Source organism: Gobio gobio (assembly GCF_949357685.1).
Source record: "Gobio gobio genome assembly, chromosome: 20".
NCBI lineage: Eukaryota > Metazoa > Chordata > Actinopteri > Cypriniformes > Gobionidae > Gobio > Gobio gobio.
In genome coordinates this window covers 42838839-42864368 of record NC_137113.1, presented here as the reverse complement: position 1 = coordinate 42864368, position 25530 = coordinate 42838839, and the positions used below count along the sequence as shown (strand labels likewise).

At 40.2% G+C, this 25530-nt stretch overlaps 1 protein-coding gene across 1 annotated transcript; it reads left to right on the top strand.

The window, feature by feature from the left end:
- Positions 1–660: 660 nt before the first annotated feature.
- Positions 661–25281, top strand: LOC307143685 (paired box protein Pax-6-like). The gene is made up of 8 exons (XM_079845427.1): positions 661–795; positions 5066–5236; positions 8479–8637; positions 8753–8835; positions 8915–9071; positions 11736–11806; positions 21440–21569; positions 24808–25281. The coding sequence occupies exons 2-8, from the start codon at positions 5125–5127 to the stop codon at positions 24891–24893; spliced, it is 798 nt and encodes a 265-aa protein (XP_079701553.1). The 5' UTR covers positions 661–795; positions 5066–5124; the 3' UTR covers positions 24894–25281.
- Positions 25282–25530: the final 249 nt, after the last annotated feature.

The following is a 25530-nucleotide window of genomic DNA, read 5'->3' as shown; positions in this document are numbered from 1 at the left end:
TATAATTAAATATTCAAGTAAGTTGAAACCCAATACATATAAAAGTGTAATCCGCCAATTTCTCTCAAAACGCATTTTAAGGAGCCTTTGAATTGGTTACCGCCTTCATCACGCCGCTGACGAAATCTGCCTTCAAAGGATGCAGCTTGTATTGTACTTGTATCTATATAATGATGACACAGGCATGGACTGGACTATTTACAGCACCATTGAGAAATGTTCAAATTCATTGATTTATTTACTAAAATCTGCCGATTCAGCCAAGCTGAAACAGACTAAAAGCCATGATCAAAATGATTAGAAATGAAAACATTCCTCTTCCGGCCAATGTCAATGACCTCACATTCCCTCCCAAATCCCACTTTTCTTTTAAGGTGTGCAGGCTAATTAATAATAAACTGTGCTCTTTGCTGCCATTCCCCTCTTCGTCTTTTTCATCACTCCATTATCTCTCGTGGGTTGTTTTTTTTTTTTTTTTGCTGCTCTCTCTCTCGCTGGCATTAAGTTCAAACTTGACACTGATGTTGACTCACTGTGTCACTCTCTCTCTCTCTCTCTCTCTCTCTCTCTCTCTCTCTCTCTCTCTCTCTCTCTCTCTCTCTCTCTCTCTCTCTCTCTCTCTCTCTTGCTCTCTCTCTCTTTTCCAGGACAAATGTGCCTGCAGATGCATTTCTATCTCTCTGTCACTCCATGCACACAGGTCATTGTTAACAAAGCAAGTGGGAAGTAAACCTTTATTAACACTTCAAAAAGAGGGTTAATATTGTGGATGTGCTGCTCGTGATGTAACAACTGGTGAGTCGGATTTCGACTATTTTTTTCTTTTTAGTTTCTTATAATTTGGTTAACTGCTGCACTGAATTCACAAGTGTTGGTAAAAACAACAGTCAGAATATCTGAGTAACATAAGTCAAGCTTTATCTTTGAATATGGGCTAGTTGTCCCACTTTTCCTCAGAGTAAACTGTACATTTTTTTTTGTAATTTTTCCCAAAAACAAAATAAAATTGTAAAAATGCTACAGTAACTGGTGAACCTGTTAACTGTAAGATACCTTAAAATATCACTTGTAATTTTACTGTTATATACTATCATATGTTTTTTTTTAATTAAAAACTGCATAATTATAAATATAAAGTGTCTGTATAATTTACAGTGAAAAACAATAAAGGATGTTCCCACAAGTCCCTGCATGACACATTGCAAACGGTTATATTTTATATGAATAATTAAGTTTCTTCTTATTTTTGTTATTAGTAATGTGCATTTAATTTACTATATTATCATTAATTATTTTAAGATAACAAGCATGTTTTGGTACTTCAAGTAGTTTGGTTGATTAACATGATATCATTGATGAAATAGGCTATGGTTATACGTTTTCAATATTTCATAATGGTAACATTGTAACAGTATTTTAAAAAAAAATGTTTTACTGTAAATGTATGGCAACCACAGTTGACAGTTGTTTTTTACAGGAAATGTAGGGATATTTAGGTTTATTTTTTAAAAGTCTGTTTCTGTATATACAAGTCAGCTTCAAAAAACTATTGAACATTTCCTCTGTTATTGCCCAGGAAAAAGATACAGTTCATTGAACACTTGTGTCATTATGGGAACTATGGAAACCTGCCATTAAAAAGCCATTAAAAGGGTTAGTTCACCAAAAAATGAAAATTAGCCCATGATTTACTCACCCTCAAGTCAGGTGTATATGACATTCTTCTTTCAGATGAATACAATCAGAGTTATATTAAAAATGTCCTGGCTAATCCAAGCTTTATAATGGCAGTGATTGTTGCTCTGTTTTTGAAGTCCATAAAAGTGCATCTGTTCATCATATAACTGCTCCACGCAGCTCCGGGGGGTTAATAAAGGCCTTCTGAAGTGAATTGATGCGTTTGTGTAAAAAAAAGATCCATATTTAAAACTTTATAAAGTAAATTATCTAGCTTCCGGCCGATTGCCTTCAGTATTCAACTTATGAAATACGTTTCGTGAAGCTTTGCAAGTCATTTGTTTCGAACCAGTGATTTGTAGCGCATATCAAACCTCCAAAGTCAAAATGTTTCGAAACATTTCGACATTTCAATGGTTCGCCGCAATGAACCTATGAACCTAAATCTGTTTTTTTTTTTTAAAGGAACACTTTTTGGGACTTTTTGGGACTTTAGCTTATTCACCGTATCCCCCTGAGTTAGCCTAGCTTAGCACAAAGACTGGAGGTAAACGGCTCCAGCTAGCCTACTGCTCAATAAGTGACAAAATAACGGCAACATTTTCCTATTTACATGTTGTGATGTGTATAGTTACATTGTGTATTAAGACCGACGTAAAATGAAAAGTTGTGATTTTCTAGACCGATATGTAGGAACTTTTCTTTCATTCCTGCGTAGTTATCAAAGAACTTTGTGCCGTACCATGGGTGCAGCGGCGCAATGATATTACACAGCGTTAACTTCCGTCAACATAACCAACGTGACAACCTGCTTGCGCAGAGAGCATGCTGGGGACTATTTTCAGGCGCTGTGTAATATCATTGTGCCGCTGCACCCATGGTACGGCAGCAAAGTTCCTTGATTATTACGCAGGAATGCGAGAATAGTTCCTAGCCATATCGTTCTAGAAATTCACAACTTATCGCATTTTCCGTCGGTCTTAGTACATGGTGTAACTATACACATCACAACATATAAATAGGAAAATGTTGGCGTTATTTTGTCACTTATTGAGCAGTAGGCTAGCTGGAGCCGTTTATCCCCTTTGTCTTTGTGCTAAGCTAGGCTAGCGGTGGTTGCGTCAGACAGAGTTATGGCACGCACGGAGATGAGAATGGTATGTATGGACTTATCTAACTCTGGGGATACGGTGAATAAGCTAAAGTCCCAAAAAGTCGGCGTGTTTCTTTAAGTTTAGTCATTTTTTTAGATAATAGGCTAGTTCATAGCTAATTGACCTGATTAACCATGCTCTTTATAAAACAAGAATAAAAAAAAATAACATTCTACAGACACTTGTAATGGTATTCGATGATTTGTCAATTGCATTTATTAGATACACTTTCATTGGTTTGCAAAAGGGGATTTTATGTGCAGGTTTTCGTTGCATTTACACCGGTTTGACCAGCAGGCAGGCGTCACCAACGGGTGGCGTTTCGAGCACTTTGAAACAGTGAATCAAGATTTAATTCATTTAAGTCATTTCGAAAAGCTGCGTTTCTCCCAAAACTACCAAACACAGGACTGAAAAAAACTAGGGGCATACACCGATCAGGCATGACATTATGACCACTAACAGGTGAAGTGAATAACACTGATTATCTCTTCATCACGGCACCTTTTAGTGGGTGGGATATATTAGGCAGCAAGTGAACATTTTGTCCTCAAAGTTGATGTGTTAGAAGCAGGAAAAATGAGTGTAAGGATTTGAGCGAGTTTGACAAGGGCCAAATTGTGATGGCTAGACGACTGGGTCAGAGCATCTCCAAAACTGCAGCTCTTGTGGGGTGTTCCCGGTCTGCAGTGGTCAGTATCTATCATAAGTGGTCAATGGAAGGAACAGTGGTGAACCGGCGACAGGGTCACGAGCGGCCACGGCTCATTGATGCACGTGGGGAGCGAAGGCTGGCTCGTGTGGTCTGATGAAACGGTCTAGCTACTGTAGCCAAGAGTGCTCAAGAAGTTAATGCTGGTTCTGATAGAAAGGTGTCAGAATACACAGTGCATCACAGTTTGTTGCATATGGGGCTGCATAGCCGCAGACCAGTCAGGGAGCAGATGCTGACCCCGTCCACCGCCAAAGGCGCCAACAGTGGGCATGTGAGCATTAGAACTGGACCACGGAGCAATGGAAGAAGGTGGCCTGGTCTGATGAATCACATTTTCTTTTACATCATGTGGATACACCGGGTGGGTGTGCGTCGTTTACCTGGGGAACACATGGCACCAGGATGCATGGGAAGAAGGCAAGCCGGCGGAGGCAGTGATGCTTTGGGCAATGTTCTGCTGGGAAACCTTGGGTCCTGCCATCCATGTGGATGTTACTTTGACACGGACCACCTACCTAAGCATTGTTGCAGACCATGTACACCCATTCATGGAAATGGTATTCCCTGGTGGCTGTGGCCTCTTTCAGCAGGATAATGTGTCCTGCCACAAAGCCACAAATGGTTCAGGAATGGTTTGAGAAGCACAACAATGAGTTTGAGGCGTTGACTTGGCCTCCAAATTCCACAGATCTGTTATGCCTGATTAGTTTATATACACATGACGAGAAACAAGAATCAGGTGCTCAACATAAGCAGCAACTATGGTCACACAGGGATCAAAGGAAAAACAGGCAAATACAAACTAAAAATCCGGTAACACTTTACAATAAGGTCCCATTAATTAACATTACTAAATACATTAACTAACATGAGCTAACAATGAGCAATATATTTTCACAACATTTATTAACCTTTGGTAATGTTAGTTCATAAAAATGTTCATTAGTTCACAGTGCATTAACTAATGCTAACAGATACAACTTTTGATCCTAAGTAAATGTTCAAATTAATATTAATGCTGCATTGTTCATTGTTAGTTCATGTTACCTAATGTAGCAAACTATGTTAACATTTGAAACCTTATTGTAAAGTTACCAGAAGTCCATAAAACTAAACACTGAAACTAAACTAAACATTACACTACTATGACAACTAGTCACAGATCGCCTCCTCTACATTCACACAGACAGAGCTTCTCTGTAATAACCTGGAGGCATACAGAAGGCTAAAAATTCCTAATGTTAGATAATATATAGACATATATAAATAATATTCAATTCCGAATATTTTTTTTCATTAAATTATGTCATCAGATATGTGTAATAAATAAAGTCACAGACAGGTTTTAATTCACATATTTTTTCCTCTAAAGCACCAATTTGTACTGCATGCATAATTAAATACATAAATACTGTTATACAGTGTGCTATCACCCTCATGTAACAGACTCTTTCTTTACATGTATAGAATGATGCTACTGTAATTGACTTTAATTTGATTCTCTGTCTACGTTTTTCAGAGTCAAAGGTCCTAGTGTGTCTTGTCTCTTTCCATTCTGAGGCTGTAGCGGGCAAGTGCATGATGTTTGAGAGGTTAACCATGCTGAATCTCCAGAGCACTTCAAACTGGAGTGGATCCAATGACTGGTACCATCAGCAGGGCAGCGTTCCCAGCCAGCAGCACAGCACCGGTGAGATGATTTACGCCTTATTGAAAACACTGTTATATATATGTTTGACCTCCTCCATATAAGAGACGTTAAAGGTGCAATAGGTGATTCTCTACAGAAACATTTTTTTTGTTATGCTGGTTGAAAGTCTCCTCATATCTTGATAGCAATCACTATGTTAAAGGGATAGTTCACCCAAAAATGAAAATTCTGTCATCATTTACTCACCCTCAAGTTGTTCCAAACCTGTGTGAGTTTCTTTGTTCTGCTGAACACAAAAGAAGATATTTTGAAGAATGTGTGTAACAAAGCAGACAAAGCAACCATTGACTACCATAGTATTTTTTTCCCTATAGTCAATGGTTGCTCTATTTGCTTGGTCGCGTCAAGCGCGTCAATTTCGCAAAATCATTTTTACGCTCGCATGAGATGGTTTTTCAGGCAATTTGAAAAAGGAAATTTGCTAAACTGCATTGAAAACAGTTTTTCGCATTTACAGGTCACCTGGCGTACAAGTCGATCATTCTTTACAGATGACGGCGTATGTCGGACAGAAGACGAGACAGAGTTCTTTATTAAACTAATAAAAGATGATAGAATTACAGTAATACTGGATTCTAAACAAAGAAATGCCACAAATTATCATTAAGAGCTCGAAGCAGATATGAGGGAGAAACACCCTCATACGTGTAAGGAGCTTTCCTTGCCATTTATGCTTGGATAACACACACACGTCTCCTTCCACTAAAAATAATGCCTAGTGCAGTGGATGTGATATAAATAAACCTACCAACATAAGTTGGCATAATTTTTGAGAGGAAAAACATTGGCATTTCGCAATCGTTTTTTTACCGACATTTAGAAAATATCACAAAAGTTTTGCGCAAATCTGTAATGGAAACGCGGGTACTGAGGATTGTCATTTGGACCTTTCTGGATTATAATCCGCCATCAAAATGATACATTGAATTATTCCAGCTGCTGTGAGCAAAGGCTATAAATGATCTGCCACCTGCAGCATCCTCACATGCGATACTATTACTAGCCGGACTCCTTTATGTATACAGACGTGACGTGATGACAAAAAGATGAACAGCGACATGCTCAAATTTCCCGCGGAAAACTACCAATACCACTCAAATTCTAACACATTAATTCAAGCTTACTAGCCTGACAAGCCAGACCCACATCAAGATGTTGGGTCTGGGAACACACCATTGGCAGGGCTCAATCTGAGGGGCGGGATAAACGGTTGTCTTTTAAATTCCCTCTGCACACAATAGGATAACGCTACAACCAACCAGAGCAACAAAGAAGGTGAAGCGGAGCTAGTTGATAGATTAAACTTTCACCGTATGCAGTCGACAAACCTCTGAACACATTTTCCTTTCTTAAGAATGACTTCAGTGCCGTTCTTTGTTCTTTTCTCAAAGAAAAGCTTAACTCCAAGTCTTCCAGGGTCGCGGCCAAAGCTGATTCGAAAGACCGCTGTTCACCAGCTTCTTTGTTTACGAGTAGCACGCAGAACCGCAGCAACTCTGCGACATTATGTTAAGCCCGCCCACCGACTCTATACACGATGTGATTGGCCTGACCAGAGTTTGGTTTTTCCAGCTCACAAGCCAACAGAGAGTTGCTAGACTACCCTGGCTGCAAATTAGATTTGCTGCCACTATGGTGCGTCTAGATTTCTAGGCTACAAGCTCACCGCTGTGAATCGGGCTAAGGTAAGGAGATCGTTTTGAACACTGGCTGGTTATCAGTCCCTCCAGAAAAACGCGATTATGCGATCGCGTGATTTAACGCATAATCAGCCAAAGTCCGCATATTCATGCGGGGGCCGCATTTTTTCAAATACGCCGCACTTTCGCCGCATAAATTGCCTATTTCCGCGTGCAAAATATGCGGGGCTATCATGATTTCATAATCCCCGCATTTTCGTTGCAAAAAAAGTCATATATATTAGCAGAAAGTTGAAAAATTTTCGTTTACTTCACACAAGAGCCGTCATTTCCGCCTATTGCCATGGGAACGTTTTGAAGTGACGTGATTACCCGACGCGAACGTCATCGAAAAGCTTCAAACCCCGTGGAGAAACCATAGATACCGGTGAAACCATGATGAAGCACAAACTCCCATTGGCCAACAAAAATAACAGCAAAAGAGCAAAGCAGTTTCCCTGTGTGCTGACTGATTTCAAAACACAGCATCATGAAGCTTTGAAGCGTTATGAATCAATGAGTCGATTCAGCGGTTTGAAGCGTTATGAATCAATGAGTCGATTCAGCGGGTTGGATCGCCAAAGTCACGTATTTCAGCAGTTTGACACGCGATCCGAATCATGAATCGACTCGATGATTCATAGCATCATGATGCTGTGTTTTGAAATCAGTCATCACTATATAAGTCGTTATTTCGTTTTTTTTTGCACACAATAACTATTCTCGTCGCTTCATAAAGTTATTGTAGAACCACTGTAGTGAGATGGACTTTGTAACGACGTCTTTAGTAGGCTACCTTTTATGGGTCTTGAGAGTGTACATTGTGCCAATGGAGGCCTTTCTGAGCCATCGGAATTCAACTAAAATATCTTAATTTGTGTCCAACAACATAAAGGGAAGTCATTAATGACAGAATTTTCATTTTTAGGTGAACTAACCCTTTAAGAGATTGCACTTTGTGCATTGGAAGCACTCAAATGTCTGTTTTGTATAGCGACATCTGTAAAACAGGTAATTTTTTCAGAAGTTGTAGCATATTCCTTTTGTAAAGCTACAGAACTTGATTGACTAAATGTTTTGTAAATTTGAGCCATTACTAAGGTCTTCAATAAAACAAGATGAGAACTTAAATATTCCAGCACTTTCTGTGATGTAGTGCTTTTTTTCTCTTTCTCATCAAACCGCAGTTTTTGCAAGTTCCCGCAATTTTATCGCATAAAATTGCATAAATATCCCGCATTTTTCATCGCATTTTTTAAGAAAACGTGCCGCATAATCAAGGATTTTTGCCCGCAACAATCACAAAAAAAAGCCGCATTTTTCTGGAAGGACTGGGTTATGTACTTGCTTACATTTATTTTGGATAATTTTTAACTTAAAAAAGTTATGGACTGCAGCTTTAGGAATTCATAAAATCTCATGAATGGTTATAGCTATACCACACCTTCAGCTTTGTGAGGTCAGCAATGCACCGGGCAATGTTTCTAAACATATATTTATTTTATGCATCCATGATCGGTAACTGTTTTTATTCCATTTCAGATGATTGCCTGGTGGACACGGATGGGAGGATGGCAGGAAGAGGAGGACATGTAGAACGAGATGAAGGAGAAGAGTCTCAACTTAGGCTGCAGATGAAGAGGAAACTTCAGCGCAACAGAACCAGCTTCACAACAGAGCAGATCGAGGCCTTGGAGAAAGGTAAGAAAATAGACAGAAAAGCTTAAAAAGTATCGCATTACATGACAACATTTAAAACCAACAGGCATTTCATTTATTTAAAGAAGTACACTCACTACTAAACTTCATCCAACAGAGTTTGAGAGAACACATTATCCGGATGTTTTCGCACGAGAGCGACTTGCAAACAAAATTGACCTTGCAGAGGCACGGATACAAGTAAGCTACTGTCCTTGTTATTACGCTGACTTCGAAAAGGCTCATTTCATTTATTCTTTCTCTTGACCTTGATTGACAGGTGTGGTTTTCCAATCGAAGAGCCAAATGGAGGCGTGAGGAGAAGCTGCGAAACCAGAGGCGGTCTGGAGGCGGGACTTCCTGTGTTCAAACACACGCTCCTCTGAACACATCCTTTAATACAGCTCTCTATCATCATCCGCATGGCAACAGTGCAGGTGAGAAGGGAGATTTACATTGGAAAATTTGCATACTGTACATGGCGCTTAAAATATGTTTTTTTTTCTCCCTTTTTCCCTTTCTCATGTTCTTTGTGTGACTGAATGTTTCTGATAAACAAACATATTCTGAGGGAAAAGCTTATTCTTAAATGTTTAAAAATAATTTTGAAATTGTACCAGCAAATTAATTTAAATACCCAGTTCAGTCATGAAACTCTCCCGTATCGCTGATTGGTTATCACGTGGCCATTACTAGCCAATCGGGCATTTCTTCCTATCTAGGCTATAAAAAAACCTAGGGTATGGCATGAGTCCTTCTGGCCATACAACAACGACATTCCCAAATAATAACATTATCTTAACAAAATGTGGACAAAAATCCACTAAAAGAACTTAACAACAGACTTAACAACAATGCAAATACTGAAATATATATAAGCCTTCATTGTGTCCTAACGAAACGCGACACGTTTTTTTTTTTTTTTCTGTAGCGTTGTGGCTGGAACAACATACAAAGTATGACAAGTGCCGATTGTGTGCTTTATTTAATGTAAAAAGAATTTAAAGCGAGTTTGAATAAAATTTTCTGTGACCTTTTTAGACATTATTGAAAGCAACAATGGATAATTTACCTCAGATCTTGAAAATAAATTAAAGGAAACAACTATGTTCAAACTGTCAAGGTGAACAAACAAGTGTATTCTATGATTAAAAAATAGTTTCAGTCACTCGGTATGTAGCTATATTTAATCATGCTAAACTTTAGGGATTCGATATTGTACGTATCAATTTATTTGCGATTGCAGAGAGCCCGCCCACACGCTCTTCTGATTGGCTGTGATTTTTGATTGATTGATCTCGGGTGGAGTCTGGTTTGCTGTTGAAAATCTTGTCGCATTGTGTCTGATTAGGACACGGCGTTATGGGCCTTTCACACAGAATGTGGCAAGGGCACCGCTGCACTAAGAAATCCATTAATTTCAATGGCTTGCGCGCGCAAGGACGGTTTGTTGCTGCGGAAGAGCGCACCATTGACGCGCTTGCACACACACGTTAAAAATATTTAAACTTTTGCCGCTGCGCTCTGTGATGATTACCCGCACGTGGTGTATCGAGACACACACGGAAAGCAAAATGGGTAAACAGTTTTGAAAACTCTGCCTACTTTGCTCTGGCCAGCGAAGCGCAAATCGCTTTGTATCTGAAGAGCTACGCTGAACCCAGCGGCCAGCGCAGCGCATTCCGCATCCTGTGTGAAAGGCCCATTAGGCTGTTTAAATTTGCTTTTCAAAGCTGCAACAGAACTACCGAGCAGAATCATATGCCGTTTATTTCCCCTGCTTGTCTGAATGCGAGGATATGGCAACTGCCATACTCTGCCTATACGTAAACGCCGCCCCTGGTAGCGTTAGACTGCGCGCTCGTCTTAACCCTCCTCCACCCCAGCACCACCTGTCTAGATCTGCTACGGGGGTCTCTTTGCAGCAGCTCTTAATGTCACCTTGTTTTATGGAGCAAGTATTCGTACTTGCTTTGCAGCAGTTTTCGTGGTCAAGCAGAGCAAGTTTGTGTACTTGCCTGCAGCAGCAGCAGCAGCAGCAGCAGCAGCAGCGTAGCAGATCTAGTCTGCCAAAAACAAGCCTATTTACATCTACAGCAACATTACTCATTTAATAAAATTGTGTTCAAATTATTCCGAGAGTCATCATGACTGAACTGAAATTAAACGAATTCATAGTTTTAATACGTAAAGGTGCAGTGTGTAGCATTTATGAGGATCTATTGACAGAAATGCAATTTGGTATACATAACTATGTTTTCAGTGGTGTATAAAGACCTTATATAATGAGCAGTTATGATTTTATTACCTTAGAATGAGCCATTTCTATCTCCATACACCGCGGGTCCCCTTTCAGTGAAATCGCCATTTTGCACCGCCATGTTTCTACAGTAGCCCTAAACGGACAAACTTCTCTACAGAGCACTAGTCACTGCGTGCGTCTCAATCAGCTCCCTAGTTCAGTTGTCAGGGCACTGATCAGGACATAAGTCAATGGGCTGCCTCCCTGATCAGTGCCCTGACTACTGAACTAGGGAGCTGATTGAGACCTCTCTATGTGCTTCGAAAGGGAGGGGTGAGCCGCTAAAATTCACACACTGCACCTTTAAATACATTTATTATTTAACTAAATTGTAACTAAACTTTACCTAACTAAATTATTTATTTTTTTACAATTAAAAACATTTATTGTGACTTTGAAGAAGCTGAAATTTAAGATTTTTATTTGTTTAATAATTTTAGGTGTGAGACTGAATTTATGTTTATAATGTTAAGTTCATTATAAACATAAATTCAGTCTCACACCTAAAATTGAGTAAAGACTTTGCTTAAATGCTTGAAATTAATTTTGAAACTGTACCTGCATATACATTTATTTACATATCTAAAATGTATAATATAATAATAGTTTTTTTTTAACTTTTAAAAGTTATAGTGACTTTGAAGAAGCTAAAATGTAGAGCTAAAATTGATTTACATAATTCCACTTGCATTCTTTCATGGTTTTGATGTTTTAATAATAGTTAAGGTAAGCTGTAGTACATACTTGGTGCTGTGAACATAATGTTTTTCTCTCATCTTCTTTATGTGTGTGTATTTAGCATCCATGATCAGTCAGAGTGACGCAGCTCTCCCCAGTTATAGCTCTCTCTCAGTCTATACTGGTGTCCAGGTGAGGCTCCACTGCTCATTTTATGAGATCCATATTTCTATTTAGCATTAGCAAACCATTGCAATGACAATCTGTAAGGCATACCCACATCTGTACTGTTATGTATTAGCGCCCTCTTGTGGTGACAATGGAACTGTTGTCAGTGAGCACTAGAAGTCTGTGGTCACAACAGAACACCAGCTGACTTACTGAATATGCACTGCTAAAAATAAGCAAAATAATAGGCATTATTCAATGATTAAAGTTTCAAACATAGTATATTCCATTGTCACATGACATCAATAATGCAAGTGAAATCAAGTTATTTTTGTTATAAACATCATTATTTTTTATTTTTATTTTTTTCAATATTGTGTAAAATGTATTACCTTTTATCAGTCTGATCAAATAATGAGTGAAGAAAAAGATGAACCTGTTAACTGTCACCCCCTTAAATGGTTGTAATGCATGAATGATTTGGAAAACAGACACACTCAGCAGATTATTGCAAAAGTGAAAGAAATTAAAAATAATTTGGACTCTAAAATTGCTAGAAAGCCATATGTCTAACCAAGTTGTAATCTGAATTTGACATTCTCACAAAAATCGAGCCTGCTAAAAAAAAGAAGTTTTAAAAGTACTGTTTCCATGACACAATGCCCAATTTCAAAATGGTTTTCACCATAGATCGTAAAAAAATATGGACAACGTGTCTTCACTACCTTCTACTGAAGAAAAGTGAAGCCGCCAACGTCTGAATATGGCAATATGCGCAGTAGTGACCTCGGGACCTGAGTCTGCGCAGTAGTGACCTCGGGACTGGAGTCTGCACAGTAGTGACCTCGGGACCGTCGTCTGCGCAGTAGTGACCTCGGGACCGTCGTCTGCGCAGTAGTGACCTCGGGACTGGAGTCTGTGCAGTAGTGACCTCAGGAGCGGAGTCTGTGCAGTAGTGACCTTGGGACCCGAGTGTGCACAGTAGGGACCTCGGGACCGGAGTCTGCACAGTAGTGACCTCGGGACTGGAGTCTGCACAGTAGTGACCTCGGGACCGGAGTCTGCGTAGTAGTGACCTCAGGAGCGGCATCTGCGCAGTAGTGACCTCGGGACCGGCATCTGCGCAGTAGTGACCTTGGGACCCGAGTCTGCACAGTAGTGACCTCGGGACCGGAGTCTGCGGAGTAGTGACCTCGGGACCGGAGTCTGCGGAGTAGTGACCTCGGGACCAGAGTCTGCGCAGTAGTGACCTCGGGACCGGCATCTGCGCAGTAGTGACCTTGGGACCCGAGTCTGCACAGTAGTGACCTCGGGACCGGAGTCTGCGGAGTAGTGACCTCGGGACCCGAGTCTGCGCAGTAGTGACCTCGGGACCCGAGTCTGCGCAGTAGTGACCTCAGGACCGGAGTCTGCGAAGAAGTGACCTCAGGACCGGAGTCTGCGCAGTAGTGACCTCGGGACCGGTGTCTGTGCAGTAGTGACCTCAGGACCGGAGTCTGCGCAGTAGTGACCTCGGGACCGGTGTCTGTGCAGTAGTGACCTCAGGACCGGAGTCTGCGCAGCAGTGACCTTGGGACCGGTGTCTGTGCAGTAGTGACCTCGGGACCGGCGTCTGTGCAGTAGTGACCTCGGTACCGGAGTCTGCGCAGTAGTGACCTCGGGACCGGAGTCTGCGCAGTAGTGACCTCGGGACCGGAGTCTGCGCAGTAGTGACCTCGGGACCGGAGTCTGCGCAGTAGTGACCTCGGGACCGGCATCTGCGCAGTAGTGACCTTGGGACCCGAGTCTGCACAGTAGTGACCTCGGGACCGGAGTCTGCGGAGTAGTGACCTCGGGACCAGAGTCTGCGCAGTAGTGACCTCGGGACCGGCATCTGCGCAGTAGTGACCTTGGGACCCGAGTCTGCACAGTAGTGACCTCGGGACCGGAGTCTGCGGAGTAGTGACCTCGGGACCCGAGTCTGCGCAGTAGTGACCTCGGGACCCGAGTCTGCGCAGTAGTGACCTCAGGACCGGAGTCTGCGAAGAAGTCACCTCAGGACCGGAGTCTGCGCAGTAGTGACCTCGGGACCGGTGTCTGTGCAGTAGTGACCTCAGGACCGGAGTCTGCGCAGTAGTGACCTCGGGACCGGTGTCTGTGCAGTAGTGACCTCAGGACCGGAGTCTGCGCAGCAGTGACCTTGGGACCGGTGTCTGTGCAGTAGTGACCTCGGGACCGGCGTCTGTGCAGTAGTGACCTCGGTACCGGAGTCTGCGCAGTAGTGACCTCGGGACCGGAGTCTGCGCAGTAGTGACCTCGGGACCGGAGTCTGCGCAGTAGTGACCTCGGGACCGGAGTCTGCGCAGTAGTGACCTCGGGACCGGAGTCTGCGCAGTAGTGACCTCGGGACCGGCGTCTGCGCAGTAGTGACCTCGGGACCGGCGTCTGTGCAGTAGTGACCTCGGGACCGGAGTCTGCGCAGTAGTGACCTCGGGACCGGCGTCTGTGCAGTAGTGACCTCGGGACCGGAGTCTGCGCAGTAGTGACCTCAGGACCGGAGTCTGCGCAGTAGTGACCTCGGGACCGGAGTCTGTGCAGTAGTGACCTCGGGACCGGAGTCTGCGCAGTAGTGACCTCGGGACCGGCGTCTGTGCAGTAGTGACCTCGGGACCGGAGTCTGCGCAGCAGTGACCTCAGGACCGGAGTCTGCACAGTAGTGACCTCGGGACCGGTGTCTGTGCAGTAGTGACCTCGGTACCGGAGTCTGCGCAGTAGTGACCTCGGTACCGGGGTCTGTGCAGTAGTGACCTCGGTACCGGAGTCTGCGCAGTAGTGACCTCGGGACCGGCGTCTATGCAGTAGTGACCTCGGTACCGGGGTCTGTGCAGTAGTGACCTCTGGACCTGAGTCTGCGCAGTAGTGACCTCGGTACCGGAGTCTGCGCAGTAGTGACCTCGGGACCCGAGTCTGCGCAGTAGTGACCTCAGGACCAGAGTCTGCGCAGTAGTGACATCTGGACCCGAGTCTGCTCAGTAGTGACCTCGGGACCCGAGTCTGCGCAGGAGAGAGCAGGAAGTAGAGCCGCGATACCCGTGTCACAAACACTGGTGATTATCTGGAAAGGTCTTTTTAAAGCAATATCCCTAAATTTCAACTCAGGAAGTCCCTAAGTGACATATAAGTCATGTGACAATTTGTGCATTTTTTTGTTGCCATGGCAAAATTTCCAAAATGGTGGCCTGTCTGGTTAGCACATGTTGCAGTGTCAGCAATTTTTTAAAACGCTTGTTTTTGTTACTAAAGGTATGTTTCAACCCATGGAACAATTCTAACATTTTAATAACTTATCATAGATTACACTTAACCTGATTTTAATAAATGTATTAAACAAATTGATATGAAACAAGTTACGAAAATATTGTGGTGACATATACGTCACATCGGGCTGTTAACCTTAAAACAGTGGTGACATATATGTCACATCGGGCTGTTAACCTTACAACAGTTGGTGGAATTTTGATGTGATGTATTTGTCATATTAAGAAAAATATTAATGAGCTGCTCAATTAATGTACACAGGCACAGCGGCCCCATCAGCACAGCAGTAAGAGAAAAGGCACGGACTTACCAATTATGTAACTTTGCTGTAGTCGAACAGTTGTAATCAGAGGCGTCGCAATAGGGCAGGCAAGGCAGGCAATTTCCTGGGGCCGTGCATTTAAATATGCAGCTACATCTCTGCCTCCCCGTTAGTGGGCCCCCCTCTCTCGTTACACTGGTAATGCTTTCGCCACCTTGCCTCGGCCGCCTTCTTCAAACTGTAGAAAATGCATGATTTGATTTAAGAATGAAGAGAACTTATCCGTCTGGCTTGGCCGCTCGCTCTAATGTTAACCTAGATAAATATGCTATTATTAGGCACATATCCAAGAGTTTGTGTGGAAGCTGAAGTAGCCTATAGCAGGCTTACATGACATGAATGCGCGATCACTGACAACAACTTAAAATACTCTATAATTTATTATCATACAGATAAGAGTAATACATCATTTATTTGTGTAAACTCACAATAACAAATAGTTGTGCTACACTTCTGAAACTTTTAGGCTAAGTACCCACATCTGTCTACTACAAATGGTAAAATTTACCATTTAAATTTCTTCAACTATTTCACAGACTTTGTGAGATGCTGACAATTACAAATTGGTCCTTTGTTACAAGTTGTAACAAGTAGACAAAATGCACAAAAACTAAGGGTACTCCAAGTGATATGCCACAACAACAGTTTTATTTTAAATGAATGGGTGCCGTGCAACAATAAAATGTGTGAATATGGGGAGTGTATGTGCATATTGTGTGTGTTTGTGCATGCAAGTGTGTGCGTTGGTGTGTCTGTGCACATATGTGCACATTCATATTGTGTGTTTGTATGTGTGAGAGCAAATTAACATAAACATAGGCATTCTGTAGAATTATTAAAATTACAAAAATGTTCTTAGCTGTATGTAAGTGTATGGTTGTAACACTTTAAAAAAATGTGTTACAACCTACCCCGCCACTGTCACCCATTGTTTAGCTAGCTGTATTAGCATGGTGCTTTGAAATGAGCAGAGTTTGATACACCATTCTATACCAGAGACTCTAAAGTTTGACCTGATATAACTCATACAACGTTATCTACAATGGTAGAAGTACTAAAAAATTATTATCGTGTTGTTGTTTATTTTTAAACTTTCGTTACCTCAGAATTAGATTTTCTGCTGTAGCTTCAGGAGAGATAGCAACACAGACTAGAAAACCTCCATGTGGGATCGTAAAGGAAGCCTGAGGAAACTAAACTGTCATGTGACTCCTATCTTGTCCCCAGTGATGGGAATAACGGCGTTATAGACGGAATAACTTTTTTCAGTAACGAGTAATCAAATGAATTACTGTTTCTCCCGTTACAACGCTGTTAGCGTTACTGAGGAAAAAAACACGGCGTTACTATAATTGAGCTCACTGAAACGGTTTTCATCCGAACAGGCTCTCTGTCAGTCGGACCTGCAAGGTTTTTTTTTTTTCTCTGGTTGGTTGGTGTGTGTCTGTGTGTGTGCAGGTGTGTATGCATGTCATGCGTGTTGGGGGGTGGGTGGGGTCTTACACATAACTGATGATGATTGGTGGGTGGGAGACGAGGTTGAGGTTGATAGGTTGAGTTCAAACACACACCTATGACACACACGCACATGCATATGCACAGTCACACACACCAACGACCAGGAGGAGTCAGAGCGATGGCAAGTCCAACAACTTCAGAGGTATCTTTCGCAAACTGGAAGTATAAGCACTACTTTTCCCTCGTAGAGGTGAAAGGTAAGAATGTTTATGTAACATGCAACTTATGCCCAGGAAGAAAGAGTCTCTCCACGACGGTGGCAAGTAATTCTAATCTAATGAAACGCCTCACATCATACATGCCACCACAAAATGAGTGGCTAAAAATCTAGGTGATAACGTGAGCTCCACTACCAAAGGAGTAGTATAGTACTGATAATATTTACACAATATTTACACTATAGTAGGTCTACTGATCATATTTACAATAATGTATTGAATTTGATAGGTGTCTCTGACATTGTCCCACAGCAACATTACAATAGTGTAGATTAATGTACAATGTTTTATAATAATAATTTATTCTATTTAGAGTCCAATTCATTGATTTAACATGTTTAATATTGGGGGCATCCAAGTTATTTGACATATTTGAACATTTGAAAAAAAAAAAAAAAAAAGTAACACAGTAGTTACTTTCCCTGGTAGTTAGTTACTTTTATAATGATGTCACTCAGTTACTAACTCAGTTACTATTTGTAAGAAGTAACTAGTAACTATAACTAATTACTTTTTTAAAGTAACGTGCCCAACACTGCTTATCCCTGATTCGTGGAATTGGTAGTGTTACAACTCTCCCCGTGTTACAACTATATCCGGTCTCCCTCCCCTATATGAAAAGTGTATTTCTCTCTAAAGGCTCATGCTACGGAGAGGCAGCATCGTCAATTTAATATTTTAGTCTAATCATGGTTCACATTTAATTAGTAGGCTAATTAGTATATCCAGCTCTTTTACATTAAATTAGTTGAGTTAGCATAATTTGTTGATAAACTAATAAAACAAGGATTAAATTAAAATGATAACCATATATTTGTATAGGAGAATTGCTTTTTCCTGTCACCCTGGACCGTAGCTAGGGAATTCTGGGCCCCCTGAAAAAACATTGATGTGGGCCCCCAACGCCCTCCACTCATAACATATACGGTAACAGTAGGCCTATAAGATATGGGCATGGAGGCCCACTTCTGGTGCCATGCACCTGATAGGGATTTTTTGCAAAATAACTAAACAGACAAATAAATAAATGCAAATAAAGGTTATTGCTTTTACTTATTTTATATACAAAGTTGTATATAAAATATTATATAAAAATGGCATTAAGCGATTAATAACTTTGTTTACAGTCATCAAGCAATTATGCAAGACAAACTAATAAAATAACAACAAAAGACAAAAAATTGATAAAATGATAAAATGAACTTTTTTTTAAAGTAGGCCTACCAGCAATATAGTAGGCCTATAGAATGTCTTCCCAGTCCATCTGATGTCTAACAGCTGAGATAAATATTCAGAAATGAAAATGAATGCAGTCACATGTAAAATAAAACTAAATAAAATAATTTTGAATGTGCTATTTTATTAAATAAAGCTAATAAATGTATCCATCAATAGCAGTGATTTGTATTGCGTTTTCTTGACAGTATTGTTAAATATATCACATCAGCAGCCGGCAGGTCTGTAATCCTTGTGTATTTCTGCATGTTATACAAACCAACAAAACGCAAAAAAGACTGGGACTTTGAGGCCGTAATGGTTCGGGTGGTTCGTGCCGTGCTGGTATACAGAGATGTGACAGTACCGGAGTGCGCAGAGTAAATCAGCGAAAATATCGGGGCACGGCATCCCATCACACCGACTTGTCTTGTTAAATAACGTTTTGATAGACTTTTCCAATTTTTCTGGCCTCCCTTTCTTTTTCATGACGTTACTGGCATGGCCGTCGCTAGTGGGGTGAAAGATGGTGACAATTATACGGGCCCCACTGCCCAGGGGTCCCCACTAAATTCAGTAGTTATGCTATATATTCCTCTACTCTTATGAATCATTATAATATATACAGTTGTATTTCTGATAGTTCAATGAAAACCACAAAAACATGAATTATTCCAAATCTCCTCTCTCCCCCCTCCCTAAAAATGGCTTAGTCTGATGGTTATTAATTATTTCATCTTAATCTGCGGAAAACAGTAGAAAGTCCCGCCCCAGCTAGTAAACAGAAAAACCAACCACAGTTGAGGCTGCTCCGAGAACAATTGAAGTTAGAAGCAAAGTTACAGTGGAAGTGAAATTGACTGAAAATGTCAGGAAAAAAATCTATTTTTAATTAATTGTCATCAGCTTTCACCCCACTAGCAACAGCCCTGCTGTAACCACAACACAAAGCACCATTTTTAAGGTGAAAAATCGTTTTAAATATGAAGATTGTAAGATATTGTATTGTACCTATTATAAAGATGAAGATTGATATTTTGTTAATTAAAAAATAAGCACTTTAATGTTATAAAAATTAAACAATTTAGGTTCTGTTAGATGTGTTTTGACAAATTTTTGTATGTTGTAAAATTAGATCTCTAGATAACGAATATATATTTAAAAACATTTTTATAAGGGCCTCATTGATTAATTTGGCCTGGGGCCCCCACTCAATGTTGGTTCGCCTCTGGGTGTAACAGTCACATATTTCCCTGAAATTCAAACTTTAAACTTTGCTAAACTATATATCCTTTTCAGTATGAGTTGTGAAGGTAGAGAATGACAGCGACAGTTGATCATGATTATAATGGTTATAATGATTTAAAAAATACAGTCTATCTATCTATCTATCTATCTATCTATCTATCTATCTATCTATCTATCTATCTATCTATCTATCTATCTATCTATCTATCTATCTATCTATCTATCTATCTATCTATCTATCTATCTATCTATCTATCTATCTATCTATCTATCTATCTATCTATCTATCTATCTATATATATATATATATATATATATATATATATCGGGGCACGGCATCCCATCACACGGACGCTGTCGATGTCGTTCTCTTCCTTCATAACTCATACATGCGTGTGTGTGTGTGTGTGTGTGTGTGTGTATGTGTGTGTGTGTGTGTGTGAGTGTGTGTGTGTGTCTGTGTGCGTGTGTGTGTGTGTGTGTGTGTGTGTGTGTGTGTTTGTGTGTGTGCATTAGCTATATCTGCGCATGTGCTTCCTCTTTCTCATCGTGCTTTTTCGGTCACAATACAGCAAGCAGGCAAAGCACACAGCACTTAGCATTTAGTTTTTCTTAGTTGCAAATCCGATTCCGACCCGAACCCGAGGCTGTTTATTAAACATTAACCTGAACCCGACCCGAAACCTGTAAGTTTTTCGGGCAGATTCTAATGATGACATACCTGTTTTTATAGCATCAAATAACTTACTAAAACCAAACTTATTTAAAAAAACAAACACTTGAAATGACATCAGTGTCAGAGAGAGCAGTCATAAACCCCCCTTAGAGTAAACAGAACAGAGGCAAGGATGTATTGCAGATAGCATTAATGTCAATATTAAAATATACAACATATACAAAAAAATATACAAAAAATACAACATAGTTTGGTAATTTAGTCTGATTCAGGGGGAATCAGATGCCAAATCCTGACTGACGAGAGGAGGAGCTGGGGATGGAGGAGGGTAATTAGCTCTGGAGAAATGCGATAGCACTTGATAGTACTGAAGGAGCTTACATATGTTTGCTGTCATAGGCATCGTATTCCTATACGTAGACGTGATCAGCTGACAGTCAGCTGATGAGAGCTTGACTAACGTGACCTGCCAGAAGTAACGCTATAAGCTGGAATTTGATTGTTTAGTTTGTTCACTTTTCAGGACTTGTTCGGCACGCTTGGTTTTGCACAGAATTAATTTTGAGATCTTGAATGATAGCCTACCTCATGTATGATTACACTCTAAAAACTGCTGGTTTAAAAATAACCCAAGTTGGGTTGAAAATGGACTAACCCAGCAATTGGGTTGTTTTAACCCAGCGATTGGGTTGTTTTAAGCAAACATTTAACCCAACCGCTGGGTTAAAACAACCCTATCGCTGGGTTAGTCCACTTTCAACCCAACTTGGGTTATTTTCAAGCCAGCATTTTTTAGAGTGTATTATTAAAATATGTGATAGGCAAGAAAGGCAATACAAAGCATGCCAAGTGTCCCAACATGCCAACACTGACAGTTAATTGGCAAATTAATCTCACCGGAAATCAATTGGAAGGTCAAATTGAGTGCATTGCATTGTGGGACATGCAGTTCTTACTGTTGTAAATTTTGGCAAATATAGCTGTACAGTGATATATTATAGTATACTGTGCACATACTGCATACATAGAGTAGTATGTTAGTACTATGCTTCAGTTCATTGCATTGCTATGCAATACTATTTTAAATTATTCAATGTTTTATATGCAATCTGTCAGGGTGTTTCTTTTCTTTGTGTCTCACTCTACTGGACTTTTCTTTGCAGTCTGTTCCTTCTCCATCGGCCTCCTCATACTCCTGCATGCTGCCTCCGTCCCCGTCTGCACCTCGCTCGTTTGAGACGTCATACTCCTCTCCTCATCTGCCAGCTCCTCCTTCAGCTAACACCAGCACAGGTCAGTATATCGCTCTATGAGAGTTAGTCCAATATCCCAACTAAATCTTTTATATTTATTTGTATTTATTTACTTATTATAAATATACTTATTACTTATTTTTTTTACTTTTTTACTTAATTATGTACTTATTATTTACTTTTTACTTATTTATTTTAGTTTTTTTATATACCATGGTCTCTGTGAATACCCGATTCTGATTGGTTGGAAGGTGTGCAATAAAAGCGTTTAATGCACCGGTAGTCCCAAGTCAGTTTAATCACCGTTCTAAATTAATGCGCTGTTTTCATTGAAGCGCACACACTTATACACGGAGATCGCACACAGAAACATTAAGGAGCACAGAAACTTAACAACACTGCCCCGCGACTTCTATTAATAAAATATCTTTGCTCCTGGATCAGCAGTAACATTGCTGGTTTTCAAGAAATCAAAGGGGTCATGAACTGGCTTTTGTTTACTTTTTTATACTGTTCTTGAAACGCTCTGTTTTTATGGGCGTGTCGTACTGAAGACTTGGAAGTAAACGGCCAGTGCTATGATTGGATAAGTTTGCATATTATAATGAGCTTCAGCTCCCCTCAGTACATGTGAGGAATTGTTTTGAAACCGTGTCGGAAAACAACAACCGGAATGATTCATCCCACAGGGCTCGCAAAATATCTTTATCAAACAAACATAATTATTTATCTCTCATCCACCCGCAATCAATTGGAATGTTATTTTTTATTACCTGGCCCGCCTGATCGGTGGATATAAAGTGAACCGTGCATCACTAACACACATACGCGCACACACACGCACACGCACACGCACACACACACACGTACACACGTGCACGTACAAGCCTCACAGCAGAGTCAGACAAGCCAGCATGATCAAAACATCCGCGATTGTATTTTTCCTTCAAATATCAAGTCAAGAGAGTGAACAACGCACATCAAGAAAGGAATGTTATTTCACTATTTAAGATAGCCCGTCGGCAAGCCGGTGATACGTTTTGGTTGCCCGTTTAGAAAACACATAGCCCCGGGACGTTGGGCTTTGCGAGCCCTGGGCCGAGTCTGATCCCGAATCGCAGCACAATGAACCCTCAAATAAAGGATTCTCCAGCCTGTGACAATGTGCTAAGTTATGATCAGATCATAGACTGTAAAAAAATATGGACGTAATGTCCATGATGTCACCCATAGGATTCTGAAGAGCAGTTTTGAAGCGTAAAGTAGGGACAAGCTGGCCGTTGCCATCTTGGCAGCACGTCATCGCGCGTCACTCCCGGATAACAGAAAATGGGCAAAAAGGCGGGACGTGGGCGGAGCTGAAGTGACGCGATGACTAACAGACAGCAGATAAATGGCTATCCACCTGTCACTCGAAGTGGCCACGCCCTTAGTTATGCAGAACTTTAATGCTTTATATAATGTAAACGAATGAGTTATAAAAAAAATTCACCCCCCTCACAGTTGTCATGAAGGGCAAAATTAGCTGTATAGACCAAAACCACAATTTGTACCAGGCTGTAAACATGTTTTATTCTGCTGTAAAGTTGGGCCTTTTAACATGAGCTCTATGAGATTCTGCTCCCTTCTGGAGCCTGTCGATGAATTGCAGTATATGTAACTTCCGTATTGGCTTCAAGAGAAACTGCGGGAGGTTGCCGCTTGGTTCAGATAGATACGTACACATAATCAATAGATATCAAACGATCTGTAACAATGCAGTACTTTCGCATATAATTTTTTTTTTTAACTCACATAAGTGTGTTGCTTCATTCATTCATGTAATCTCATCCTGTCTGCAAATCCAGTCTCTTGTTTACAAACGAATCCGTGGTGAAAGGAACAAACACGCAATGTCTTCCACACGTGAGCTGGATATTCATTAAAAATAAAGTTCATTCATGCATTCATAATATTGGAATCCGAATGAAGCTAATGCGGCATGTTTATTGTTTGGAAGTTCGATCCGGTTTAGCTCCACGTAGGCCTATGTTATTCATCTATAACATGTCAGGCACGAGTCGGTGGGCGGGACTACAAAATCAGGCGTTGCTCTTCTGTTGAGGCGGTGCTTCACCACACAATGACGTTAAGGTGTGGCACATTCTGAGATCGATTGTTGGCTGGGTCTGGTGTCAATAAAAGCTTTTCTTTGACTTACAAGGACGTTTTCAGCTTTGAAACTTACAGGATATTCTTACCATGACCTTTATATATCAAAAACTAAAGGGAAAGTTGATTTTTTAATTCATCACCCCTTTAAACTTACAGCTTCATTGTTAATTGAGTGAGACGCTGCCTAAACGAATCTCTCTCTCTCTCTGTCTCTCTCTGTCTCTCTCTGTCTCTCTCTCTCTCTGTCTCTCTCTCTCTATCGAATGAATTCAAATAAATGCTATAGTTCATTAATTCATAAAAATGTAATCTTACGCACAACTTTATCTCTGTGTCTTATTCAATGCAAGCAGAATGCTAGATCTAACGAGCCGTAACTGACAATTTAAAAAATATATTTTCGGTCAAATATTATGCTGCAAACATCAATAACAGCTCTAAGTTGTCAATGCTGGCAAATGACCATGGTAAAAGCGGGATAATCCACGGCTAGCTGTGCGCTAAACCATTTGAATGTGTTAAACCCTCCGCTTTGCCTTCCCATCATGCATTAAAATAATTTAATGCACAGCTAGCCATGGATTATCCCTTATTTATTTAATTGTTCTTTCTTGCTTGCTATTTATTATTTACTTATAACTTATTTTTTTACTTATTATTTATGGGGGGCCAAATTACTCAAAATTAAATAAATCAATAAATGTTGAAATATTTAAATAAATTATTAAATGCATAATGTTAATGAAACATAAAAAGGAATTCATTATTTAATAACCACACTAATAAAATTAAGAGTTAACAATAGATATTTTACTGTACTATGCTCAGCCATAGTTGTGATGTGAAACACACAAACTAGACAAACACGCTTGAACTAGAAAGACCAAACAAATGGAGTTTGAATGGCCACTATTGTTGAGTGATAAATAAATAAAATAAATAAATATATATATATATATATATAAACATTTATTGATTGATTTAAATTTGAGTTATTTGGCCCTCCATAATTATTTACTTATTTATGTATTGATTACTTATCATGTATTGAATTGCTTATTTATATTTGATGGTCGGTTTAACAGATAATAGTGTTATACATTTTCCTCTTTTTTCTGCTTTAGGTTTGATTTCTCCAGGTGTTTCTGTACCTGTCCAGGTACCAGGAAATGATCAAAATATGGGCCAGTACTGGGCCAGACTGCAGTAAAAAAGAAAAGGGGAGGAATATTTTGCTTTAGAATACTAAATGTGTATGTTTACAAAAGGTAAAAAAAAAAAAAAACTTTAGAACCATGTGTTCTCAACTCAAAGGAAAGTGATCCTCTGATGGTTTAACCTAAATAACAAAATTCCTTAATTCGACATGCAGATTTATTTTTGCCATATTTTTAGATCTAATGACAGTGTGCCATATTTGCTTCCATTCAATTTCAGACGATCAGGAATGTATATGATTTATATGATGATGCATTGCGCAATGACTTTTGTGTTGTTCTTGAGAGTTCTCATTCGTTCCTGTATTCCTGGCAGTAACTTCACAGAACTGGGAAACATTGTATGACTTGTTTTAAAGGTAGGGTAGGTAGGATTTGGTTAAAAAAAAAAAAATGTCCACATTTGTTTAAACTTTCTTTATATATCAATACATAATTAAAATGTAAGTACCCATTCATATCAGTTTTATTACTTCCCCATAATGAATTATAAGAGTTACAATCACCACACCATACTGCATTGTCATATAAAGGACCAACAACAGCTTCTAAAATATTTTGACTTAATTTTCCACATGGATTATAGTAATTTATGATATCTATACACCCTCTTTCAGTCCATATCTTACT